The sequence below is a fragment of the Lissotriton helveticus genome, chromosome 10 (assembly GCF_964261635.1).
Source record: "Lissotriton helveticus chromosome 10, aLisHel1.1, whole genome shotgun sequence".
NCBI classification, from domain to species: Eukaryota; Metazoa; Chordata; class Amphibia; order Caudata; family Salamandridae; genus Lissotriton; species Lissotriton helveticus.
The window spans coordinates 46,828,703-46,850,416 of record NC_136071.1 but is presented as its reverse complement, the minus strand read 5'-3'; the positions used below and the strand labels follow the sequence as shown (position 1 = coordinate 46,850,416).

At 48.6% G+C, this 21,714-nt stretch overlaps 1 protein-coding gene across 1 annotated transcript in view; it reads left to right on the top strand.

Annotated features, from left to right (window-relative positions):
* The first annotated feature begins 607 nt into the window (after positions 1-607).
* PCSK1N (proprotein convertase subtilisin/kexin type 1 inhibitor) overlaps positions 608-21,714 on the top strand; it is a 124,167-nt gene continuing 103,060 nt past the window's right edge. The window contains exon 1 of the mRNA XM_078664730.1: positions 608-758. Within this exon, the coding sequence (XP_078520856.1) occupies positions 690-758 (69 nt within the window). The 5' untranslated portion in view covers positions 608-689. The remainder of the gene's footprint in view (positions 759-21,714) is intronic.

Below are 21,714 nucleotides of genomic sequence, written 5' to 3'. Positions count from 1 at the left end.
CATGTTGCATCACTCTACTGAACGCCCCGTGGAGTCCCGACACGTCTCTGACACAAAGTGTGGTGTTGTTTGGAAATGCCTTTATGAACCATGGCAGCCAGGAAGCGGGAATACCCAAAGTAAAAAACATATATTTGCGTTTAGCAACATAAACTACCGGTTGGGTGGAAACGGCACTTTAACACTCAAGTGTGTTACATTTACGGAACCGAGGAATCCCTAGGCGCTCCCAGTTTTAGGCAAATGATGGAAAGGAGGCTCAGGGAGCTAGAACGAGTTGTCCGGGATCACACACTGAGTGATGGTGGTGGAGCCGGGACTCGAGCAGAGATGCGCTAGATTTGAAGGCTGCACCTTGGCCACCAGGCCACCGCTGGTCCCTGGAGTGGACAGACAGATGCATACCCCAGGGCTCCGAGGAGTGGACAGATGCGTATCCCATGGTCGGGCCCAGTCCCTGCGCCACCGGTGCCAGCCGCCGCCCGGAGCATTAGCAGCGCCCCCACGTCCTCCGCTGCTGTCACTGCGGCGGGGCTGGCAGCGCCCCCCCCCCCCCCCCCCCTCGCGCGCGGCCGATGCTGGCGCGCTCCCGCCCCCTCCCGCCTCAGTCTGCCTCTCCCCGCAGCCGCCGCAGCATCTCCTCGCCCTGCTCCCGTCCTCCCTCCCGGGCAGCCTCACTCCCTCCCAGGATGATGGGCCCGGCTCTGCTCCTCGCCCTGCTCACCGCCTCGGCCAGCTTCCTCTCCGCCGCCTGCAAGGTAAGGGGGGCCGTGCTGGGGCACCCCCCGTCCGTCCTGTGGTCCTCCCCTCCCCCAGCGAGCCTCCATTTCTGTCCCTTTCAGGGTCACTCTCATACCGAGCAAAACAGCAAGATACGGAGGTGCGCAGGGCCGGGGGGTGCTCTGAGGGCCCCCCATCTCTCCAACCCTCTTACATTTACCTTCTTCCGGCACTCGGCCATTTCACCCACCCTCTCATTCGCAACCATCCTCTTCTCCTTTCTTCATTCCTTCCGCTGTGGTCCCTTCCTTCATCTCCTTCTTTAAACCGCAGTCTTCATTTTCTATGTCCACCCTCCATCCCTACATCCCTTTACTCTCTCCCTTCCTTCCTTCCTTCTCTTGATTTTCCTCTCCCTTCCCCATTCTCTTGATGTCTCCTTCCTTCCTTCCTTCCTTCCTTCCTTATTCCCTTGTTCGATGCTTCCTTTTTTCTTCATTCCGTAATCTATTCATGTCTCCCTCTTTTCCTTCTCTTATTCCCCGGATCTAGCCTTCCTTCCCCAATACCCTTGACGTTGCCCTCTCTCCTTTTATTCCTTCCTTGCCCATTCCCTGGATGTTTTCCTTCTTCCCTCCCTTCCAGGCTCCCTCCCTCCCTCTCCCTTCCTTCGTTCTTCTATGGCTCCCTCCTTTCTTTATTTCTTCTTTCCTTCCTTATTTCAATTATGAGTTCTCTCTTACTTTTTTTTATTCCTTTATTCCTTCCCTATTCGCTTGATATATGTTGTTTCTTTGTTTCATTCCTCCCTTCCTTCTACAATACCCTTAATCTCGCCCTCTTTCGTTCATATTTTTCTTCCATCTTTCATTTATTTCTTCCTGAACCCTTCAACCCTCCTGTCCTTGCTCTCTCTATTCCTTCCTAACTCTCTCCGTTCTTCTTTCTCCCCTCCCCCCATTCTTCCTTTCGCATCCACCTCCTGTCCACGCAGTCTCGTTCCACCCTTCATCTCTCCCTTTGTCTTTCCTCCATCCCTTCTTTTCTTTCCTTCATTCCTCCCACTGTCCTTCCCTTTCACTTCCTCCTCTCCATGTTCTCCTCTCCCTTCATCATTTCCTCCCCTGCCTCTTCTTTCCTTCCTTCATCCCTTCTCCATCCTTCCTTCCACTCTTTTCTCTTCTTTCTTGGTATCTTTCTTCATTCTTTTCTCCTTCCCTCAGTTCATATCTTCATTTCTTCTGGTTTCCCTCCGTCGTTGAATCCTTCCTTTCCCTTCACAGTTTTTATTCTTCCTTCATTCTCTCCCTTTTGTTTCCTTTCCTTTCCGTTGCCTGTTCTCCTCTCTCTCCCCTACCCTCTCTTTCCCTCCCTCTCATGTGGTATATTTCAGTAAAACACACCAGAGTCCACCATCTTCTCCACCATTGTTGACATTTTCTTAAAATGTATCCGACCTGAGTGTGTGTTTGTTTGTAGGGCTCTTCTTGCTCTCTTCCTGTCCAACCTCTGCTCTGCTCTTTACTTTCCTTCATTCTCCTCTCCATCCTCCCTTCTAAACTTCCCCTCTCCCTTCCACTCTTATCCCACCCTGTCTGCTTCCTCTTCCTCCTCTATTCCGCATTCCTCCCACCCTGCCTGCTCCCATTTCCTTCTCTCGTCTACACTTCCTCCGGTTTCCCCTCTCTCTCGCTTGTCTTCAAAACTTTCCTCGTTTCAAAACTGCTCTCTTCCCCTCCTCTTCCCTTCTTCTGTACTTCTCAAAACCCACATATTCATCTTCCCCCTTCTGCTTCTATCATGTACATCCCACCCTCCCACTCTCCCGTTGCTCCTCTTTTCTACACTTCTCCCACCTGCCTCTCCCTCTCTTCCACCCCTCTTCTATACTTCTCCCACTCGCCTTTCCCTCTCTTCCTCCCCTCTTCTGCACTTCTCCCACTCACCTCTCCCGCTTTTTACCCTCTTCTGCACTTCTCCCACTCACCTCTCCCGCTCTTCCTCCCTTCTACACTTCTCCCACTTGCCTCTCTCTCTCTTCTTCAGCACTTCTCCCACCGCCTCTCTCTTCCTCTCCTCTTTTACACTTCTCCCACTCACCTCTCCCTCTATTCCTCCCTTCTACACTTCTCCCACTTGCCTCTCCCTCTCTTCCTCCCTTCTACACTTCTCCCACTCACCTCTACCTCTGCCTCCCCTCTTCTGCACTTCTCCCACTCACCTCTCCCTCTCTTCCTCCCTTCTACACTTCTCCCACTTGCCTCTCCCTCTCTTCTTCAGCACTTCTCCCACCGCCTCTCTCTTCCTCTCCTTTTTTACACTTCTCTCACTCACCACTCCCTCTATTCCTCCCTTCTACACTTCTCCCACTTGCCTCTCCTGCTCTTCCTCCCTTCTACACTTCTCCCACTCACCCCTCCCGCTTTCTCCCCTCTTCTACACTTCTCCCACTTGCCTCTCCCTCTCTTCCACCCCTCTTCTATACTTCTCCCACTCACCTTTCCCTCTCTTCCTCCCCTCTTCTGCACTTCTCCCACTCACCTCTCCCGCTTTCTCCCCTCTTCTGCACTTCTCCCACTCACCTCTCCCTCTCTTCCTCCCCTCTTCTGCACTCCTCCCACTCACCTCTCCCTCTCTTCCTCCCTTCTACACTTCTCCCACTTGCCTCTCCCTCTCTTCTTCAGCACTTCTCCCACCGCCTCTCTCTTCCTCTCCTCTTATACACTTCTCCCACTCACCTCTCCCTCTATTCCTCCCTTCTACACTTCTCCCACTTGCCTCTCCCTCTCTTCCTCCCTTCTACACTTCTCCCACTCACCTCTACCTCTTCCTCCCCTCTTCTGCACTTCTCCCACTCTCCTCTCCCTCTCTTCCACCCCTCTTCTATACTTCTCCCACTCGCCTTTCCCTCTCTTCCTCCCCTCTTCTGCACTTCTCCCACTCACCCCACCTTGTCTTCATCCCCTCTTCTACACTTCTTCCATCCACCTCTCCCTCTCTTCCTCTCCTGTTCTGCACTGCTCCCATTTGCCTCAGACTCTCTTCCTCCCCTTTTCTGCACTTCTCCCACTCGCCTTTCCCTCTCTTACTCTCTCTTCTGCACTTCTCCCACTAACCTCTCCCTTTTTTCCTCTCCTCTTCAGCACTTCTCCCCTCCCTTCTCTCTTCCCCTCCTTTACACTTCTCTCACGCTCCCAGCGCAATGATCGCCCTTCTCCCCTCTTATCTTCTTTACTTATCCCAAACTGCCTTCCTCTCTCTCTCCTCTTCCCACCCCCACCCTCACCTATTCAACTTCTACTCAGTTGCACTTTCCCCTCTGCTCTCCTCCCCTCTTCGACACTAACCCCCATGCCCCCGCTTGCCCTCCCTGTTGTACACTTCCCCTGGCCTTACCTCTTGCACTCCCTCCTCTCTCCTACACTTCTCCTCGGCCCACCACCGCCTCCCCCTCCTCCTCCACCGGTCTCCATCTCTCCACCTTCTCCTCTTCTTAAGCCTCCTCTTTTCCTACGGGTCTCTAATCTTCACTTTTTCTTCTCAGCTTCCCTATTTTACACCCCCTCTTGTCATATCACTTCCCCCCCACCTTCTACACTTCACCCTCCACCCCCTCCCCTTTCTACGTGTCTCCTTACCTCCCCTGTTCTTCCTTCTCCTCCCAGCTCTGCACTTCTCCCACTTGCACCTCATTTCTGCACTTCTCTCATCCTCCCACCTCTTCGTGTGTGTCTACACTTCTTCCTCCACTTCTGCTTGTACGCCCTGCTCCCCCTTTCATCTACACTTCTTCCATCTTTGCCTAACTCCTCTGTCTCCTCTTTCACCCCTTCTCCTCTTCATGCTGTCTTTCACCTGATCACCCTTTCTCGCTTCTCTATGTTCTGCATCACTCACTCCTTCTTGTCCACCTGTACCCTTCTTATGCCTTCCTTCTTTCTCCACGTCACCCACCCTTTCTCCTCTGTAGTTAGACATCACAACCCCCAGTCCCCCTATTGTCCTCCCTTCTCCTCACCCTCAGCAGCAGTTTTGTCTCCTCTGGTGCTTCGTCGCCCCCTCCTTTAGCCTCTCTGTATTCTCACTCCCACCCACCAGCACTGCCCCTCCTCTGCTTGAACTCTTTCTTCTACACACCCACTCCCACCTCAGCACTTTATTCTGCCTTTACTCACTCACTCACCCACACAAACATCCTCTCTGTCCCTCCTCCCTCACTCTTACTTCCTCTCATCCAGTCACCTCCTCCTTTTCTGTTCTTCTCACACAGCTTCACTCCTACATCCAACTCCCAACCACTGCCACACTTTCCCTTTTGTTACTACTTTGTCCCCCATTCCTCTTCACTCCTATCTTCACCCCATTCTTTCTTCTCTGAATTCCTTTCTCCTACTCATCTACACATCCTCTCTTCCTACTGCTCGGTCCTCCTTTCCCTTCAGCTACTTCAACGTCTTTATTCGCTGACTTCCCCCCCCCCCCCGCCTCGTCATTCATCGGCTCCTCTTCTGTCTCCTCTGGCTTCCTTTCCTCCCCTCATCATTCATCGGCTCCTCTTCTGTCTCCTCTGTCTTCCTTTCCCCTCCTCGTCATTCATCGGCTCCTCTTCTGTCTCCTCTGTCTTCCTTTCCTCTCCTCATCATTCATCGGCTCCTCTTCTGTCTCCTCTGTCTTCCTTTCCCCTCCTCGTCATTCATCGGCTCCTCTTCTGTCTCCTCTGTCTTCCTTTCCTCTCCTCATCATTCATCGGCTCCTCTTCTGTCTCCTCTGGCTTCCTTTCCTCTCCTCATCATTCATCGGCTCCTCTTCTGTCTCCTCTGGCTTCCTTTCCTCTCCTCATCATTCATCGGCTCCTCTTCTGTCTCCTCTGGCTTCCTTTCCTCTCCTCATCATTCATTGGCTCCTCTTCTGTTTCCTCAGCCTCCCTTTCTCTGGTTCATCAATTATCGGATCCTTTTCTGTCTCCTCTGCCTTCCCTTCTCTGTTTCATCCCTCGTCAGCTCCTGTCTTCTGTGGCTTTCCTTCCTCCTCACTCATTACCCCCTCTTCTCCTTTCTTCTCTAATCTCTTTTCTCCATCTTACACATCCTTTCTTTGACCTTTCCTCTCTAACCTCCTCTCATCACCTAGGGCCATATGTATCAAGCTAATTAGCATTCGCAAAGGCCGAAATTCTGTGAATTTCGGCCTTTGCGAATGCTAATTAGATAAATGGTATGTATCAAACACGTTTGATGCAAAATAAGGAATTGCAAAATTTGCTATTCCTTATTTTGCGATTGCACTTAAGGAATCGCAAATTTTGCGATTCCTTAAATGCAATGTATCAAACAAAAAATATTCAAAAATTGCCATTAAGGATTCGCAAATTACCACCAACTTCTAGTTGGTGGTAAGTTGCGAATTCTTTTCAAAAAGCTTTTTTACAAAAAAACAAAGGTGCCATATGACGCCCATACATGCCCTTAGGGCATGTATGTGCGCCATATGCCCCCAAATGTCTTTTTCAGGGGTGCAGCAGGGTGTTCTTGAGACACCCCTGCACCCTTGAAAAAATTCCTAATTTGCGATTAGCAAATTGCTCATCGCAAATTGCACTTTCATTCCTATGGGCCTCCTGGCCCATGGAAATGAATGGGTAATTTGCGATTAGCAATTTGCTAATCGCAAATTAGGAATGCTAAGGAATCGCTATTGAAAAGCGATTTTGTACATACATACCGTTTTGCATTTCCTAAATAGGGATTCCTTAAAATTCGCTATTTAGGAAATGCAAAATAGTTTGATGATACATATGGCCCCTACTCTTCTTTCTTCTCCATGTGTCACTTTCTCTTCTCTTTCTTCTGCCCTGACCCCTTTCTTTCTCACTTACCATCGCCTCCTATCCCTTCTTGGATACCCCTTTCCTTCTTCTCATCCATCACCCCCTTACTAAATTGACCTTTCACCTCCTCTCTTTGCCATCCAGGACCTCTTGCCTCCTCCTCATCACCCTCACTTGGCCTTTATACTCTGATCCCCCTTTCCCTCTTCATCCAGCATCTTTTTGTCTTCTCAGCCCCCACCCCTTGCCACTCATCTGATCTTGCCCTATTTGATTCGTCCCAGCCTTTCCCCCCATCTTTCTCTACCCCCTTCACTCACAGAATATTGTCGAAGTCTCCCTTTAGAACACAAGGCTCCCTCCTCACTTTTCTCCCCAGGTTTCCCATTCTCTCCCTTTATTTCACTTTCTTTCCATTTTCTCATTTCCCATCCTCTTCTTTTCCTCGTGACTCTTCCTCGAGCGTCAGTGTTTTCATTCTTCTGCTTCCACACGTCTTTCACGCTCCTCCTCCCTTATCACTCTTAATTACACCTGTATCCATACATTCTCTAATTGCTCCACTCTCTCAGCTCTCACTTTCTTTTTTTCGTCTCTTTCGTCCTGTTTAATGACTCAGCTTTCTCTGCCCCTGTCTCTCAACTCTTTCATGTCTTTTCCTCCATTCATTCTTTCTTCTCCTCTTTCAGCCCGCCTCATCGTATTTCCCACACTGCGCTCGCTTTCCATTCTATCCTTATACTCGTTTTCTTTCACCTTCCTGCGCTCTTCTTCTTCTTTGCTTTCTTTCCTACCTCTCCCCTCGTCCTCCACGATTCTCTTCACTCCCCTTCTTCCACACTCATGCCTTTTATTCTCCTCCCAATTTGTGCGTTTCTCTTCCTTCCACCACTCTTTGTGTTCCACGTCTCTTGTCTGCCTCATCTCCCATTCTTGTTATTTCTTCTATCTTGTGCTCGATTTTCTTTCCTCTCTCCTTCTTTCTTCTATCTTCTGCTCGTTTTTCATATTTATTCTCGCTCCATCATTGTGCATTTATTTCCCTCTTGTGCGCATTCTCTTCGCTTTTGATTGTCCCTCTTACTACTGCTACTACGTTCCTTGAATTTCTCTTCAGTGCATTATGCATTCAGTTTCACTAATCTCTTTTCTCTCTCTTCCTTCACTCTCTCCTTTCCTACACTTTGTGCCCTCCCCTTTCACACTTTCCTCTGTGCTGTCACAACTTTTTGTTCCTGCCACTTCTTCAAATATTTCTTCAACCCTCTTCTTGTTCCATCATTACTTGTCATCTCCTCTTCACCTACTTTCTTCCCTTCCTTGTCACTCCATTCATCTCTTTTCTTCCTTTTATCTCTTTCCTCCAGTTTCTTTGAGTGTAATTTGACTTGTTTTGGTTCATGTATTTTCATGTTCTTTCCTCCACCCACTTTCCTTCTTTGTTCTTTTCCTTTCATGGCTCTCACGTTTACTTAACTTGATTTCCATTCAATCTTTAGCATCTTTTTCCTCTCCACTTCCTGTAATCTTTCGTCTTTGCTTTCCTCTATTTACTTTTCACTCTCCTTCTACCTCAGCTCTCTGGTATCTATGTTTACTTCACACTCAACCTTGCTTTCATCCATTTTCTCTTTAGTCTGCCTTTCACAAGTCTGTTCCTTTGGTTTCCTTTTGTGTGTTCCCTCTTTCTTTTATTCACTCCACTCTCTCCTTTACTCCATTCTCTTTCCTTTCTCTCTCTCTCTCTCTCTTACTCTAACTTCATCTTTCCTCTGCATTTCCTCTGTTTGGTTTTTCCCTCACCGTTTCTCGCTTCTTTCTTGATATTCCCTATGTTTGCCCTTCTTTTCTCCATATCCACTCACCGTATTTCTTCTATCTTTCTCCAAACTCTACTTCTTATCCCTGTTTTACTGATTTGTCTTTCTTCTCCTTTCCTCTGTGGTGTTTATTTTGCTCTTCCGTTTATTTTACTTTCTCTTCCATTCTTGCTTCTATTTTGTCCCTTGCTGCTTCCTCTAGTATTCCACCCACTTTCTTCCTCTTTTCCACTGTCTCTCATCTGCCATTTATTTAATCTCCCCTCTCATATTTTCTTTAAATTTTCATGTCCTCTCTCATTTTGTATTCCATGGTCTTTTCATGTCATGAGGCCCACTCTATGTGCATTCTTCTCTCTTCTGGCCATCCCTCTCCCTTCATCTCCTCCCAGGACCTCCTGCCCCAGCTGGTGTCCCCGGAGTGTGGCATGTCAGGTGATTGTGGAAAGGAAGCAGTGAGGCTTGCTGGGGCTGCCCTGAACAAAATGGTCATTCCTTCTGAGGCTCTGATTCAGGGCTGGTGGAGGAAACTGGAGGGGATTGGGCTCATCTGTAGATTTAAAACTTCCTCTAGAAACTTGAGGCTCTTCCATGCCCGCCAAGAAGGAAGACAGACACACTGGTGACATGGCTGTTGTACTTACACTCCTGTTAAACATTACACCTATTCTATTCAATGTAGGCGACCCTGTTGCCAGCAGGTACCTCCACGGTCCCTTAAACTGGTCAAAATACAAGTCTGTCACCATGCTGGCAGCGTAGCAAAGACAAAAAATTTAGGGCCATGTTATCAAGAAAGGACAATACATTATCGCTGCTTTTATCGGCAGGAAACTGCAGATAAAGCGGCGATATTGGGCCTGATAATATGGCCTTGTGAATTCTAATAGAAGCCCAGGATAACACCAGAACCTGGGCTTCTATGGTAATTCACAAGGCCATATTTTCAAGCCCATTATCGCCGCTTTATCGGCTGTTTCCTGCCAATAAAAGCGGCGATAATGTATCGCCCTTTCTTGATAATATGGCCCTTAGATAACAAATATTATCATACGTAGATGCCATATTCACACTTTTATTTGTTTCTTTTACTTGATTTTACCACTGTTCAGTATATTGAATTCAGTGTACAAATGTGAAAGCCAACACGTGTTTCGCCCACCTGGACTTTTTCAAGGCTGCAATTATAGCTGTAATGGGTGAGTGGTTCTCTCTGAGCCCGGCACTATGACTTCCCGTGGAGTGAGGCTGGTACGGTCAGCCCAAGTCCAAAGACAGATCTGTGTAGCTGCCGATAGCACGTGACATCGGTAACTAACGAGCTATATTCTAAGATCTCTTGGTCACTGTGTCATATGACAACAGAGGGGACAGTGACCTCCCTGCTTCACACCCTGTGGGATTAACGCTTCCCAGTCAAGCAAGCACACCGGGTCTAACCACCGAAAAGAGCAGGGCAGACCCAGTTCTTGCATTCTGCATCCTGTTGGAATCATACACTGGAACCTCCCTCTGGACTCACACTGACAGCAACTTTGTACTTCCCTCCCTTCAGAGGGTTTCATAGCACTGTAGCTACGAGAGAATCACAATTTCTTTTTTAACTGAGTTTTATATAGCACAAACTTGACCCAAAGGTATCGGGTATCAGAGCGCTTTTCACGAGCACCGGTTGCATTACATGAGGACACATTCATTTTTGTTAGGCACGGGGAGATTAAGTGATTTGCGCAGAATCACAGGATGTTGCGCATCCTTGCCGAGACTCGAACCCGGTTCCCCAGATTTCAGGTCGACCTCCATAGCCGTTAGGCCAACTCCTCTCCCCAATTTTATTAATTATAATTGCAAGCAGAGCCTTGAAAAACTGCAGAAAGGCGAAACAAGCATTCGGCAAAGAACCCGAAACTACATCAGGCCCTGACTTTTCACACTGAGGAGTGAATGTCTCAAACTGCTTCTCCCCAGCCTTTATTCTCCAGGTTGCCTCTGACAGGGTGCAGTTGCATCTATTCTAAATGTTTGTGTGCCACAGGGAGTTTAAATCTCTTAGTGAAGGGAGGCAGCATGTCTTCCTTGAGTGTGCTTCACCCCTATAGGTGGGCAGCCTACTGTCATAGGGGTGTGCCTCTAGTTTTGCTCTTCCTGGCCTATGCTTGTAGGCCAGTGGAGACACCTGGACATCTGTGCAGAGATGGGGAAGGGCCTGTTGGGTGGATTTTTAATTTCTTAGTCAAGCAGTAGACCAGAGGGTGAGTAGCATGTCATGCGTTCCTTCTGTGGTTGTAGGGTCAGGGCTGATGTGTGAGTTGAGAGCGCCTGGCGCACCAGTGTCAGTAATCACAATAATTCTCTGTCTCTGGAGAACATTTGTTTCATGACAGTTCACAAAAGTGTAGTTGTCACAACAAGATCATGGCCTAGTGTGTGTGTGTGTAATTATACCTATGCAATCTAAATGTTATGGCAAGGAAAGGAAAGGGAAGTGTGTGTGTGTGTGTTGTTGTGTGTTTGTGTGTGTGTGTGTGTGCTTGTCTTTGTGTCTTTGTGTGTGTGTGTGTGTGTGTTTGTTTTTGTGTGTTTGTGTGTGTGTGTGTTTGTGTGTGTGTGTGTGTGTGTATGTATGTGTGTGGGGCGGACTAGGTTTCCTGCTGTAAGGCACACTTACATTTAGACTCAGGTACTGGTGTAAAATGTTTTTGCACAATTCAGTTGGTGAAAATGACTCTTTTGCTTTTGTGGGTGACCGGTCATATTAACCTTGGTGCACAGCCGCAGCAGAGCAGGCTAAATAATCCTGAAATATTGGGGTAAAAATATGCTAACACGAGTGTTGCTGCACCAGCCATCTGGAAATCGTACAACATTACTCCATCTTTATATATAATCTAGATTTTCATCCCAGCACTCCTCTGGCAGTGATGAAATCGGTGTAATGCAAACCCCAGCAGTCATTGTATTTTTAGGCCTGGCTTTTCAGAACAACTGTTTGCTATACACAGTGTTGTGTTACAAATTCTTAAAAGGATACATATAGAGGGCATTGGCTTAACCCAGAGTTATATTTCCCTCCCACCTCATGCTATTGGTTGTTTGGTGTATCCTTCTCTCTCTTAGGAAGCTCTTGTATTTAACAGCATCAAGAACTATTTTACATCTGAAAAGTACTGTGAACCAGCACATGCATCCTTTATCTCATAGGTGCACTGTATACAGAAAGATTCAGTTTTTTTGTATTTTTTTATTTTGTTTTACTCATGCAGCTTTTTAAATGTATTAATAAGATCTCAAAATGCAAGCCAGGCGTATTGGTTTTGCCAATCCTTTTTTTTTTTTTTTAAAGTTTTTTTATTATGCTTGGTGTGATTTTATTTTTTCCTACTTAATGTCAGCAAAATGTAGAAACAATGCCCCATCACTTTATTCATAAACTTCTCAGTGTGACACAGACTTCTCTCATAGATGTCTGGCAATCAGATGTGTTGAGCCCTGACAGAAGGTGCTCGGGGCATAGTGTGATGTCGTTGGTAAATATTGGCTACAATGAAGTTTAAAGGCTGAGTAATAATTGGAGAAAATAATGGTATATTACGCATGATTATTTACACCCCAAAGGACACACATACAAGCAGGGCACAAGTTCTAAAAAAAGAAGTGGGGGGACGCTGACGTCACGACAGAAAGTGACGTCACGGAAGGTGGCTTGCACCATCAGACTCATTGTCTCCTCTCGCTCACCCCTTAGAGGCGTTTGCATCAGAGAAGCCAGCGCGTGAGCAGCGTTCTGAATGGGCTCCGATCTCGCCCCAGAGAGGCCAAAGAGTGAATGTGTGGTTCCATTTGCTCCAGTTATCGAGCTCCCGGTAAAATAAGTGGGTGGACGCCGTCCACCCCTGTGGTACCCCGACTCTAGCCCTGTATACAAGTCTGCATCTTAGCCCACCCCATAGAAACTGCTCCCACTTAAGCCAGCCCGTGTTATTGTTATTGGCAGACAAATAGCTCAAAGTCGGCTATGGGTATGGCATCACGTGGCTTGTGTGGTCATGACAACCAGCTGACTAATTAGAAGATGTTGTGGAAGGCATTAGAGGGTGTAATGATGTCTGTCCATCCGATCCGTTGCTTCAATGTACAGAATGCCCATGTGAGACGCATTTACATATAATGACTCTAAACTCGAGCTCATTAAATGTGAGTGGCATGGAGTCAGCCGTCACGAGCCAACATTGGACGCCCCTGCCCTGGAAAGTGACAGCAGGTAAAGGATGAACAGTCTTATTAGCATATGACGTAAACCCTCTGAACAGGAGGCGTGGCTAATGAGCCTCCCAGAGGGGCGGCTCTAGACTCATGGCGGCCCTGGGCAGGGAGCGTAGGTAGCGGGCCCGGAAGAGGGGGTCGGGGCGGAGCACGGAGGCCAGTGAAGAGGGGGGGTCAGGGTGTTTGGAAGTGTAACAGAGCCGGAGGCCGCCAAATCCCTGCCAGGGGCTGCCACACAAATAGGTATCGATCCTCAGAGGATTATTATATTAAGGATATATATTGGCGTGGTGGCCCCTGGAGTTTGGTGGGCCTGTGCAGGTGCACAGCTTGCACATGCCTAAGGTCGCCCCTGCCTCCCAGATCAGTGAGGCAGCCTCCCTTGAAGCCACACAGATGAGTCTGCATCAGGGCAGGCCTGGCAGTGTGTGGTTACCTCAATGAGTGGGCATGTGTGACTCAAGGGTGAGTCACAATGTGGGGAAATGAAATGCAAGTAAAATAAAAAAAGAAAGTATTGGCGCAGGTACAACCAGTGAGACAAAAGGCCAAACGGGCACCTTCACAGTCAATGATACAAAAGGCACTATGAGCAGGCATAATAAATGCCAAAAATGCAAGATTTGTGATGAGTGCAATCAGTGAAGTTAAAAAAAACAATGTTGAAGGCAGGTACCAATAGTGGAACAAAACACAACATGGGGCGCGGCAAGGCCTCTGAGCCCTTGTGTGTAGCTGCACTCCTGCTGTCTCAGTCTCTTCTTAGTACCATGAAACCTTTGAGGTACACATGCTTTAGAAAAATAAATTATGTTATGATATGCTATGTATGCTATGCTATGCTAGGGATTTGTAAAAAATGGGGAGACAGGTCCCGGGACACAGGGTCGGCTGGACCATGGATTAATTTTTAGAAAAAGAAATGCCGGCCCTGTAGTTTATTTCATATGGCTACTTAGTTAAAGCAACAAACCAAACTGATGTTTTGATTTGTATGGTCTAATTTATTTAAACCATTCACTTTTTTTTTATAAATCTCATTAACTTAAAGCATTAATTGCATGAGAAAAACACTACATTTACACATTACAACATATACATATTTATAACCACATTTAGCAAAGAAACATTCTTTTCATTCAATATACATAAAGATGTAATTTCATTAATACAAGATGTAATTTCATTAATACGAGAAGCATTTAGTCTTTAAATGATGTTTTAACCAATACATTTTGAAAGTGAAGCTATTCACAGAAAGGAAAAGAAAATGAATTGACTGAAGCAAATGTCTGATTAGTACACCGATCAATTAATTCCTTCCTGCTCTTGCCGACGCGTTTCAAACTTGCTTTTTCATTCTGCAAGTTCTCATCAGGGCTTTCTCGTTTTAATCGTCTGTAAATTATGTACAAAGAAAATGAGTGAGATGTTTTATTCCTCATTTTCATCCCCTATATGGATTGCCTTTTACCATAAATTCGAAAATATACCTTTGTTTTCAGGTTGACAGCGAGTTTCCAAACTTCATGTATTCTTTTTGGTAAATCTGGGTACTTTCTAAAAAATGGCAATAATCTCAATTAGAGTATTGACATGAATGAGTCAGCCATAGCCTGTGCTGCCCTACACTCTTGGAAATTACCTTTAAATTATTAGTCTGTCCCCCGACTAGATCTCTTTGCACCTCAGTAGCGCGCAGGTAAGCAACTTCATCCCATCCGCCAGCCGGCGGTGGTGCTGTCTTTATTCCTACAAAGAGGATCAAAGTAACTGGACTGTGCGTGTATTTTAGTCAAAGACTGGCGACACGAAGCGGCGCCAGGTGCCTACCTTGTCCTCGGCGCTCGGTGTGTTTTCACTGGGCTCCCCCTTTAGACTGTCGACCTCTAGCGTGTCTGACGTTTGGTGTTCGTGATTCTAAAATGATGAACGGCACAGTTAGCAGCCGCTAAAGTGTTCTGAAAAGATTTGTAAACCTCCGTGTTGCGTTGCGCTTACCTTAATGTTGTGGCTCGCACCGCTATAACTCGCTCCCAAATAAACAACAATCCGCTCCAAATGGGAGAGTCATTAGGCAAACACGTCGCTATGTTTAAATAAACACGTGATCAATTGTTGAATCACATGTTTGGCTGGGGTTTATGGGATATGTAGTCCCACCATGGGCGCGCATAGATTTACTTGTTGGTATCCGAGCAAAAACAGTGATTTGCCTAAAAAAAAGAGATGTGTTTCTGAAATTTCTAGAATATGAATGATTGACCTCCTTTATGAGTATGCAGTGCGCCCGTGTAATCTGCATCTTTTTTTTTAGGCAAATCACTGTTTTTGCTCGGATACCAACAAGTAAATCTATGCGCGCCCATGGTGGGACTACATATCCCATAAACCCCAGCCAAACATGTGATTCAACAATTGATCACGTGTTTATTTAAACATAGCGACGTGTTTGCCTAATGACTCTCCCGTTTGGAGCGGATTGTTGTTTATTTGGGAGCGAGTTATAGCGGTGCGAGCCACAACATTAAGGTAAGCGCAACGCAACACGGAGGTTTGCAAATCTTTTCAGAACAGTTTAGCGGCTGCTAACTGTGCCGTTCATCATTTTAGAATCACGAACACCAAACGTCAGACACGCTAGAGGTCGACAGTCTAAAGGGGGAGCCCAGTGAAAACACACCGAGCGCCGAGGACAAGGTAGGCACCTGGCGCCGCTTCGTGTCGCCAGTCTTTGACTAAAATACACGCACAGTCCAGTTACTTTGATCCTCTTTGTAGGAATAAAGACAGCACCACCGCCGGCTGGCGGATGGGATGAAGTTGCTTACCTGCGCGCTACTGAGGTGCAAAGAGATCTAGTCGAGGGACAGACTAATAATTTAAAGGTAATTTCCAAGAGTGTTGGGCAGCACAGGCTATGGCTGACTCATTCATGTCAATACTCTAATTGAGATTATTGCCATTTTTTAGAAAGTACCCAGCTTTACCAAAAAGAATACATGAAGTTTGGAAACTCGCTGTCAACCTGAAAACAAAGGTATATTTTCGAATTTATGGTAAAAGGCAATCCATATAGGGGATGAAAATGAGGAATAAAACATCTCACTCATTTTCTTTGTACATAATTTACAGACGATTAAAACGAGAAAGCCCTGATGAGAACTTGCAGAATGAAAAAGCAAGTTTGAAACGCGTCGGCAAGAGCAGGAAGGAATTAATTGATCGGTGTACTAATCAGACATTTGCTTCAGTCAATTCATTTTCTTTTCCTTTCTGTGAATAGCTTCACTTTCAAAATTTATTGGTTAAAACATCATTTAAAGACTAAATGCTTCTCGTATTAATGAAATTACATCTTGTATTAATGAAATTACATCTTTATGTATATTGAATGAAAAGAATGTTTCTTTGCTAAATGTGGTTATAAATATGTATATGTTGTAATGTGTAAATGTAGTGTTTTTCTCATGCAATTAATGCTTTAAGTTAATGAGATTTATAAAAAAAAGTGAATGGTTTAAATAAATTAGACCATACAAATCAAAACATCAGTTTGGTTTGTTGCTTTAACTAAGTAGCCATATGAAATAAACTACAGGGCCGGCATTTCTTTTTCTAAAAAAAAAAAAAAAAGGGATTTGTAAAGCGCATGGCTCCCAGACAGGCCTCCCAGCGCTGAAAGTCACGTCCGTCCCAAAGAGGCAAAACATGGGGCAAGTCATTTGAAGAGATATGTTTTAAGAAGTTTCCTGAATTAAATTTCTTCTTTAATCATTCTGATGGATGAAGGCAGCGAGTTCCAAAGTTACACAGCAGAACTCGTGGAAAGGGTGTCTCCAGGCCCTCCTAGACACATCTGTGCAAGCCGCGTCCCCTCCTGGACACATCTGTGCAGGCCGCGTCTCCTCCTGGACACATCGGTGCAGACTGTGTCCCCTCCTGGACACATCTGTGAAGGCGGTGTCCCCTCCTGGACACATCTGTGCAGGCCACGTCCCCTCCTGGACACATCTGTGCAGACTGTGTCCCCTCCTGGACACATCTGTGCAAGCCGCGTCCCCTCCTAGACACATCTGTGCAAGCTGCGTCCCCTCCTGGACACATCTGTGCAGGCCGCGTCCCCTCCTGGACACATCGGTGCAGACTGTGTCCCCTCCTGGACACATCCGTGAAGGCGGTGTCCCCTCCTGGACACATCTGTGAAGGCGGTGTCCCCTCCTGGACACATCTGTGCAGGCCACGTCCCCTCCTGGACACATCTGTGCAGACTGTGTCCCCTCCTGGACACATCTGTGCAAGCCGCGTCCCCTCCTAGACACATCTGTGCAAGCTGCGTCCCCCCCTGGACACATCTGTGCAGGCCGCGTCCCCTCCTGGACACATCGGTGCAGACAGTGTCCCCTCCTGGACACATCTGTGCAAGCCGTGTCCCCTCCTGGACACATCTGTGAAGGTGGTGTCCCCTCCTGGACACATCTGTGCAGACTGTGTCCACTCCTGGACACATCTGTGCAAGCCGCGTCCCCTCCTGGACACATCTGTGCAGACTGTGTCCCCTCCTGGACACATCGGTGCAGACTGTGTCCCCTCCTGGACACATCTGTGCAGGCCGCGTCCCCTCCTGGACACATCTGTGCAGGCCTTGTCCCCTCCTGGACACATCTGTGCAGGCTGTGTCACCTCCTGGACACATCTGTGCAGGCCGCATCCCCTCCTGGACACATTTGTGCAGGCCTTGTCCATGCCTGGACCCACCTATGCAGGCTGCGTCTCCTCCTGGACAAACCTGTGCAGGCCACTTCCCATCCTGGATACATCTGTGCAGGCTGCGTCCCCTCCTGGACACATCTGTGCAGGCCGCATCCCCTCCTGGACACATCTGTGCAGACTGTGTCCCCTCCTGGACACATCTGTGCAGGCCGCATCCCCTCCTGGACACATCTGTGCAGGCCGCGTCCCCTCCTGGATACATCTGTGCAGGCCGCATCCCCTCCTGGGCACATCTGTGCAGGGCGCGTCCCATCCCGGACACATCTGTGCAGGCCGTGTCCCCTCCTGGACACATCCGTGCAGGCTGTGTCACCTCCTGGACTCATCTGTGCAGGCCACGTCCCCTCCTGGACACATCTGTGCAGACTGCATGCCCTCCTGGACACATCTGTGCAGGCCCTGTCCCCTCCTGGCCACATCTGTGCAGGCCTCGTCCCCTCCTGGCCACATCTGTGCAGGCCGCGTCCCCTCCTGGACACATCTGTGCAGGCTGTGGCCCCTCCTGGACACATCTGTGCAGGTCGTGTCCCCTCCTGGACACATCTCTGCAGGCCGCATCCCCACCTGGACACATCTGTGCAGGCTGCGTCCCCTCCTGGACACATCTGTGCAGGCCCCATCACTCCTGGAGTTGATTGAGCGGTAGTGGTTGCGTGTGCTCTGCATGTGAGTATGTGTCGGTGGAAAGATGTCCAGTACACAACACTCGTGTGAGTTGTGTGCTGGGCCTCTGAACACTTGGACCTCCCTCGAGGGCTGCATCTCTGGGTGTGTTTCACCCTGGTCTTTCTGGGCTGCAGCTTGTGTTCAGCCCACAGACATGCCTGAAGCACACAGGTGTCGCTGGACTGGTCAGTTGCTAAGAGACTCCCGGCTCCTCGCCCTCTCTACCCTTTGGAGAGTTCGCGTCCACCTTGGGTTGCTGGCACCCAGTGACCAGCGCCACAGGACTCATGAACCGGGACACCACCAGTGAACAACACTCACCCCCCAGAGAACAGCCCGGATATGGCTGATTGCTCCCGGGGCTGGAGGAAAGGACCACACCGGTGGCGCTCCGAAGGAAGGGAGGCGATCAGAACAGGTACACACGGCCCACCAGCCACGAGAAGGGACCCCGAGCAAGGAGTCTCATCACTTGCAGTGACCCTCAGATGACCTCCACTGGACACAGCGGGGCCATTCTTCGCACTTCCGGTCGCAGATACAAAGCTCTGCTCGCCTTCCATCGCCTCTCCCTGGCGCATGTGGAGTAACCCTGGGCGAAGCACTACGCTCCGCTCGCGGAGTTTGCGAAGTTTTTGCAACTTCGCACTACGCGAGCGGCACGTAGCACAGTGCGAACATGCGTAGTGCAGCGTAGCGTAGTGCAGCGCTCATTTTTTGCTTGTTCGCGGTCCTGAACGTCATGTTTGCGACCGCGAGCAAGCAAAATGACATCCCGGCGAGATTCTCAACGCGAGGAGGTCAGGTTTCTCATTGTGAGTGGTTGCGCATGCTCGCGACCGCTCTCAATGAGAAACTACCTGTTCGCGTTGAGAAAGCTGCCGCTCGAGTAATAATCTCCTCGAGCAGCAGAAAACTACAGCTCGCACTGTGCAAGATGCCTTTTTCAATGCTTGCACAGTGCCGGATGCTTGTCCGCACTGTGCAATCATTGAAAACGCATCTTGCACAGTGCGAACATGCTACTACGCAGCTCGCGTAGTGCTACGTGAAGTTCGCGTAGTGCGAAGTGCACTTCGCGTAGCTTCGCGTAGCGCTACTTCGCGAACTACGCCCACCCTTAGATGTGGAGACGGTGGTTCCAACAGTTTCAGGCGGTCGCCTTTTATACAAACAACACGGTATAGAAACAGCAAATAAAGAGGTGTCCGCCATGATGTAGCACTGTGTGCTATGGGTAAATGCGAATAATGCAGCAGTCGGCGAAAGGGCAGTGCGTGCACAAAAACGATCATTCGATATAACAAAAGGCCCCATTGGTGCAAGTGTCACCCGTGCCAACAGCACAGTATTAGAGGGTAAATCCAATCCATGGATAAACCAATCCTAGCTGGTTCGGATGGGCGTTGAGAAGCACAGTGTCGTCTTAAGGATTTTTAGGGCCCTGGGCAAGGGATATTTTGGGGTGACCTGTTCGAAACAAATTAGAATTGTGTTACATATTTCCTGCTTCTTCACACGTACATTATGACAAACCATATGGAATTATATTTTACGTTTCACACAAAAACAGCTGAAAGTCTTTCCTGAGACTGGAAAGTTCCTAAAAGTAAGAGTAGATAACGTCACAGGTGGAGACAGGCAGAGAGCGGCTCTGACAGATTGAGGGGGAGAAAGATCACTTTATCAGGGGGATCCGTGGAAAATCGGGGCCCTGGGCAGTTACCCACTTTACCCAGGCCTTAAAACGTCTCTGGATAAGCAGGGCAAAGCTGAGCCTGGATTGCACAGCGGTGAAGGCCAGAGTGAGGTGCTTTGGCGGAGCAGTGAGTGGGCCTCAGCGAAGAGATGTCAGCCGAGCTGTGGGCTTGCACCCTCACACTTTGAGCTGTGTGTGGGTTACAATAAAGGCCGAGCGTGTTGTGCTGCAGGGTGGGATCTCAGCTGAGGTAACGCCGTGTTTCTGCCTCAGCGCTGGGGCAGCATCAGGAGCCGCGGGACAGGATTGAGGTGCACTGACAGAACCCAGAAACCGGTCCCAGGATGCTTGTTTCCTGTCCAGGGAGGACCTGGCCTGGCATTTCGGGATGGACTGTTCCCATGAGGCACAGGGTCAAGACTGATTTGCATGTGGCTGGGTCCCAACTGGAATGGCATGGTGAGCAAAAAAAATGATGGACCTTATTTATGAGGCCTTGCGACAGTTTTTCACTTCCGTTGCGTCACTTTATGTGACGCATCGGCAGCGTAAAACATGCCTCCTGTGGTTCCCTATTTACAAAGTGACGCATCTAAGCAAATGTGTCACTTTGTAAACCTCTGCGCTACATTATACCTGTGCCAGGTATATTGTATGCAGGGGGGGCGTTTTGACGCAAGTAAGCCTCGTAGAAGTGACGCAGTGAAATCTACCAGATTTCACTGCGCCACTTCTAGGGTGCAAAGGCGTCAATAACTTATGCCTGCCTCACAGCAGGCATAAGACTGATGCAAGCCCTTTCCCATGGGGCTTGCCCCATGTGAAAGGACACATCGCTGGAGTTGCGTCACTTTTGTGACACACTCCAGCAATGCGTCAATTTTGCGCCTACCGATACGTCAGAAATACTGACGTATCTGTAACTCCTTGCGACATGATGCGTCATACAGTAAATATGACGCATCAATCATGTCGCAAGGAGGGCGCACTGAGAAGTGACGCATCGCTGTTTTCACGCAGCGATGCGTCATTTCTCATAAATGAGGCCCTTTTGAAGTAACCCAAATCTGAGACTGGGGTCGAATGTTTGATTGACTCAGAATGCCGTCATCATCTGTTTTTTTTGCACTGGTGTCGGGGCAGCAAACGCACACCATGGCCCTGTGCAGCGTAATTTTAGGTCCTGCAGCCCCCGTGGGGTGGGGTGCAGCTGCAGATGGCCCCCTCCGGAGATGGGAGCCCCTGACCGGGTCCGGAGCGTGGGGTCCCCTCTGTGTGCTTTGCGGGGGGTAAGGGGGTGCTCAAGTTTCATTACGCCCTGGCCCTGTGTTGCGGAGATGCGCGTGCGGGCACTCACATGATGTGTGTGTAGGCAGACAGCCTGCCGGAGCTGTGTTGGTGTGCGCGGGCCGCACGCACCGCTCGTGTAGGTGTGTGTTGACAGGTGGTTGTTAATGAGTAACCGAGATGAGGAAATTAATTTAAAGACTATCTAAGAGAAAACGGCACTTTCATATGCTGTGCCGCGGGCCTGCCTTCAATCACACACTCTTGTTTGAGGACACAGTGTGTGTACACAGCAACGGCACACAGCAAACACCACACGTGCTCCTGGCCGAGCCAGTGTGAGGGGTCCAAGCCGGAAATTGCGCCGAAATTTATTGTGTGCAGCAAACATACCCAAGATCAAACATGGGTACCTCACTCCTGCTAATTCTGCCAGCACGCCCTCCCTCTGCATAGATGTTAGCAGGAAATGACGTCTCTGCAGTCCCCAGTCCCTATTGAATAGCTTTTAGCAGCAAATGACGTCTGCGCAGCCCCTGCGTCCAATCCCCTTTTCACCTGAGCCTCAATATGTTTTAAACAGGTATTGCAGCAAGGTTCCTTCAACAAAATGTGTACACTCAGTGACCTCCACACAGCATCCCTTCCAGCTGTATCTC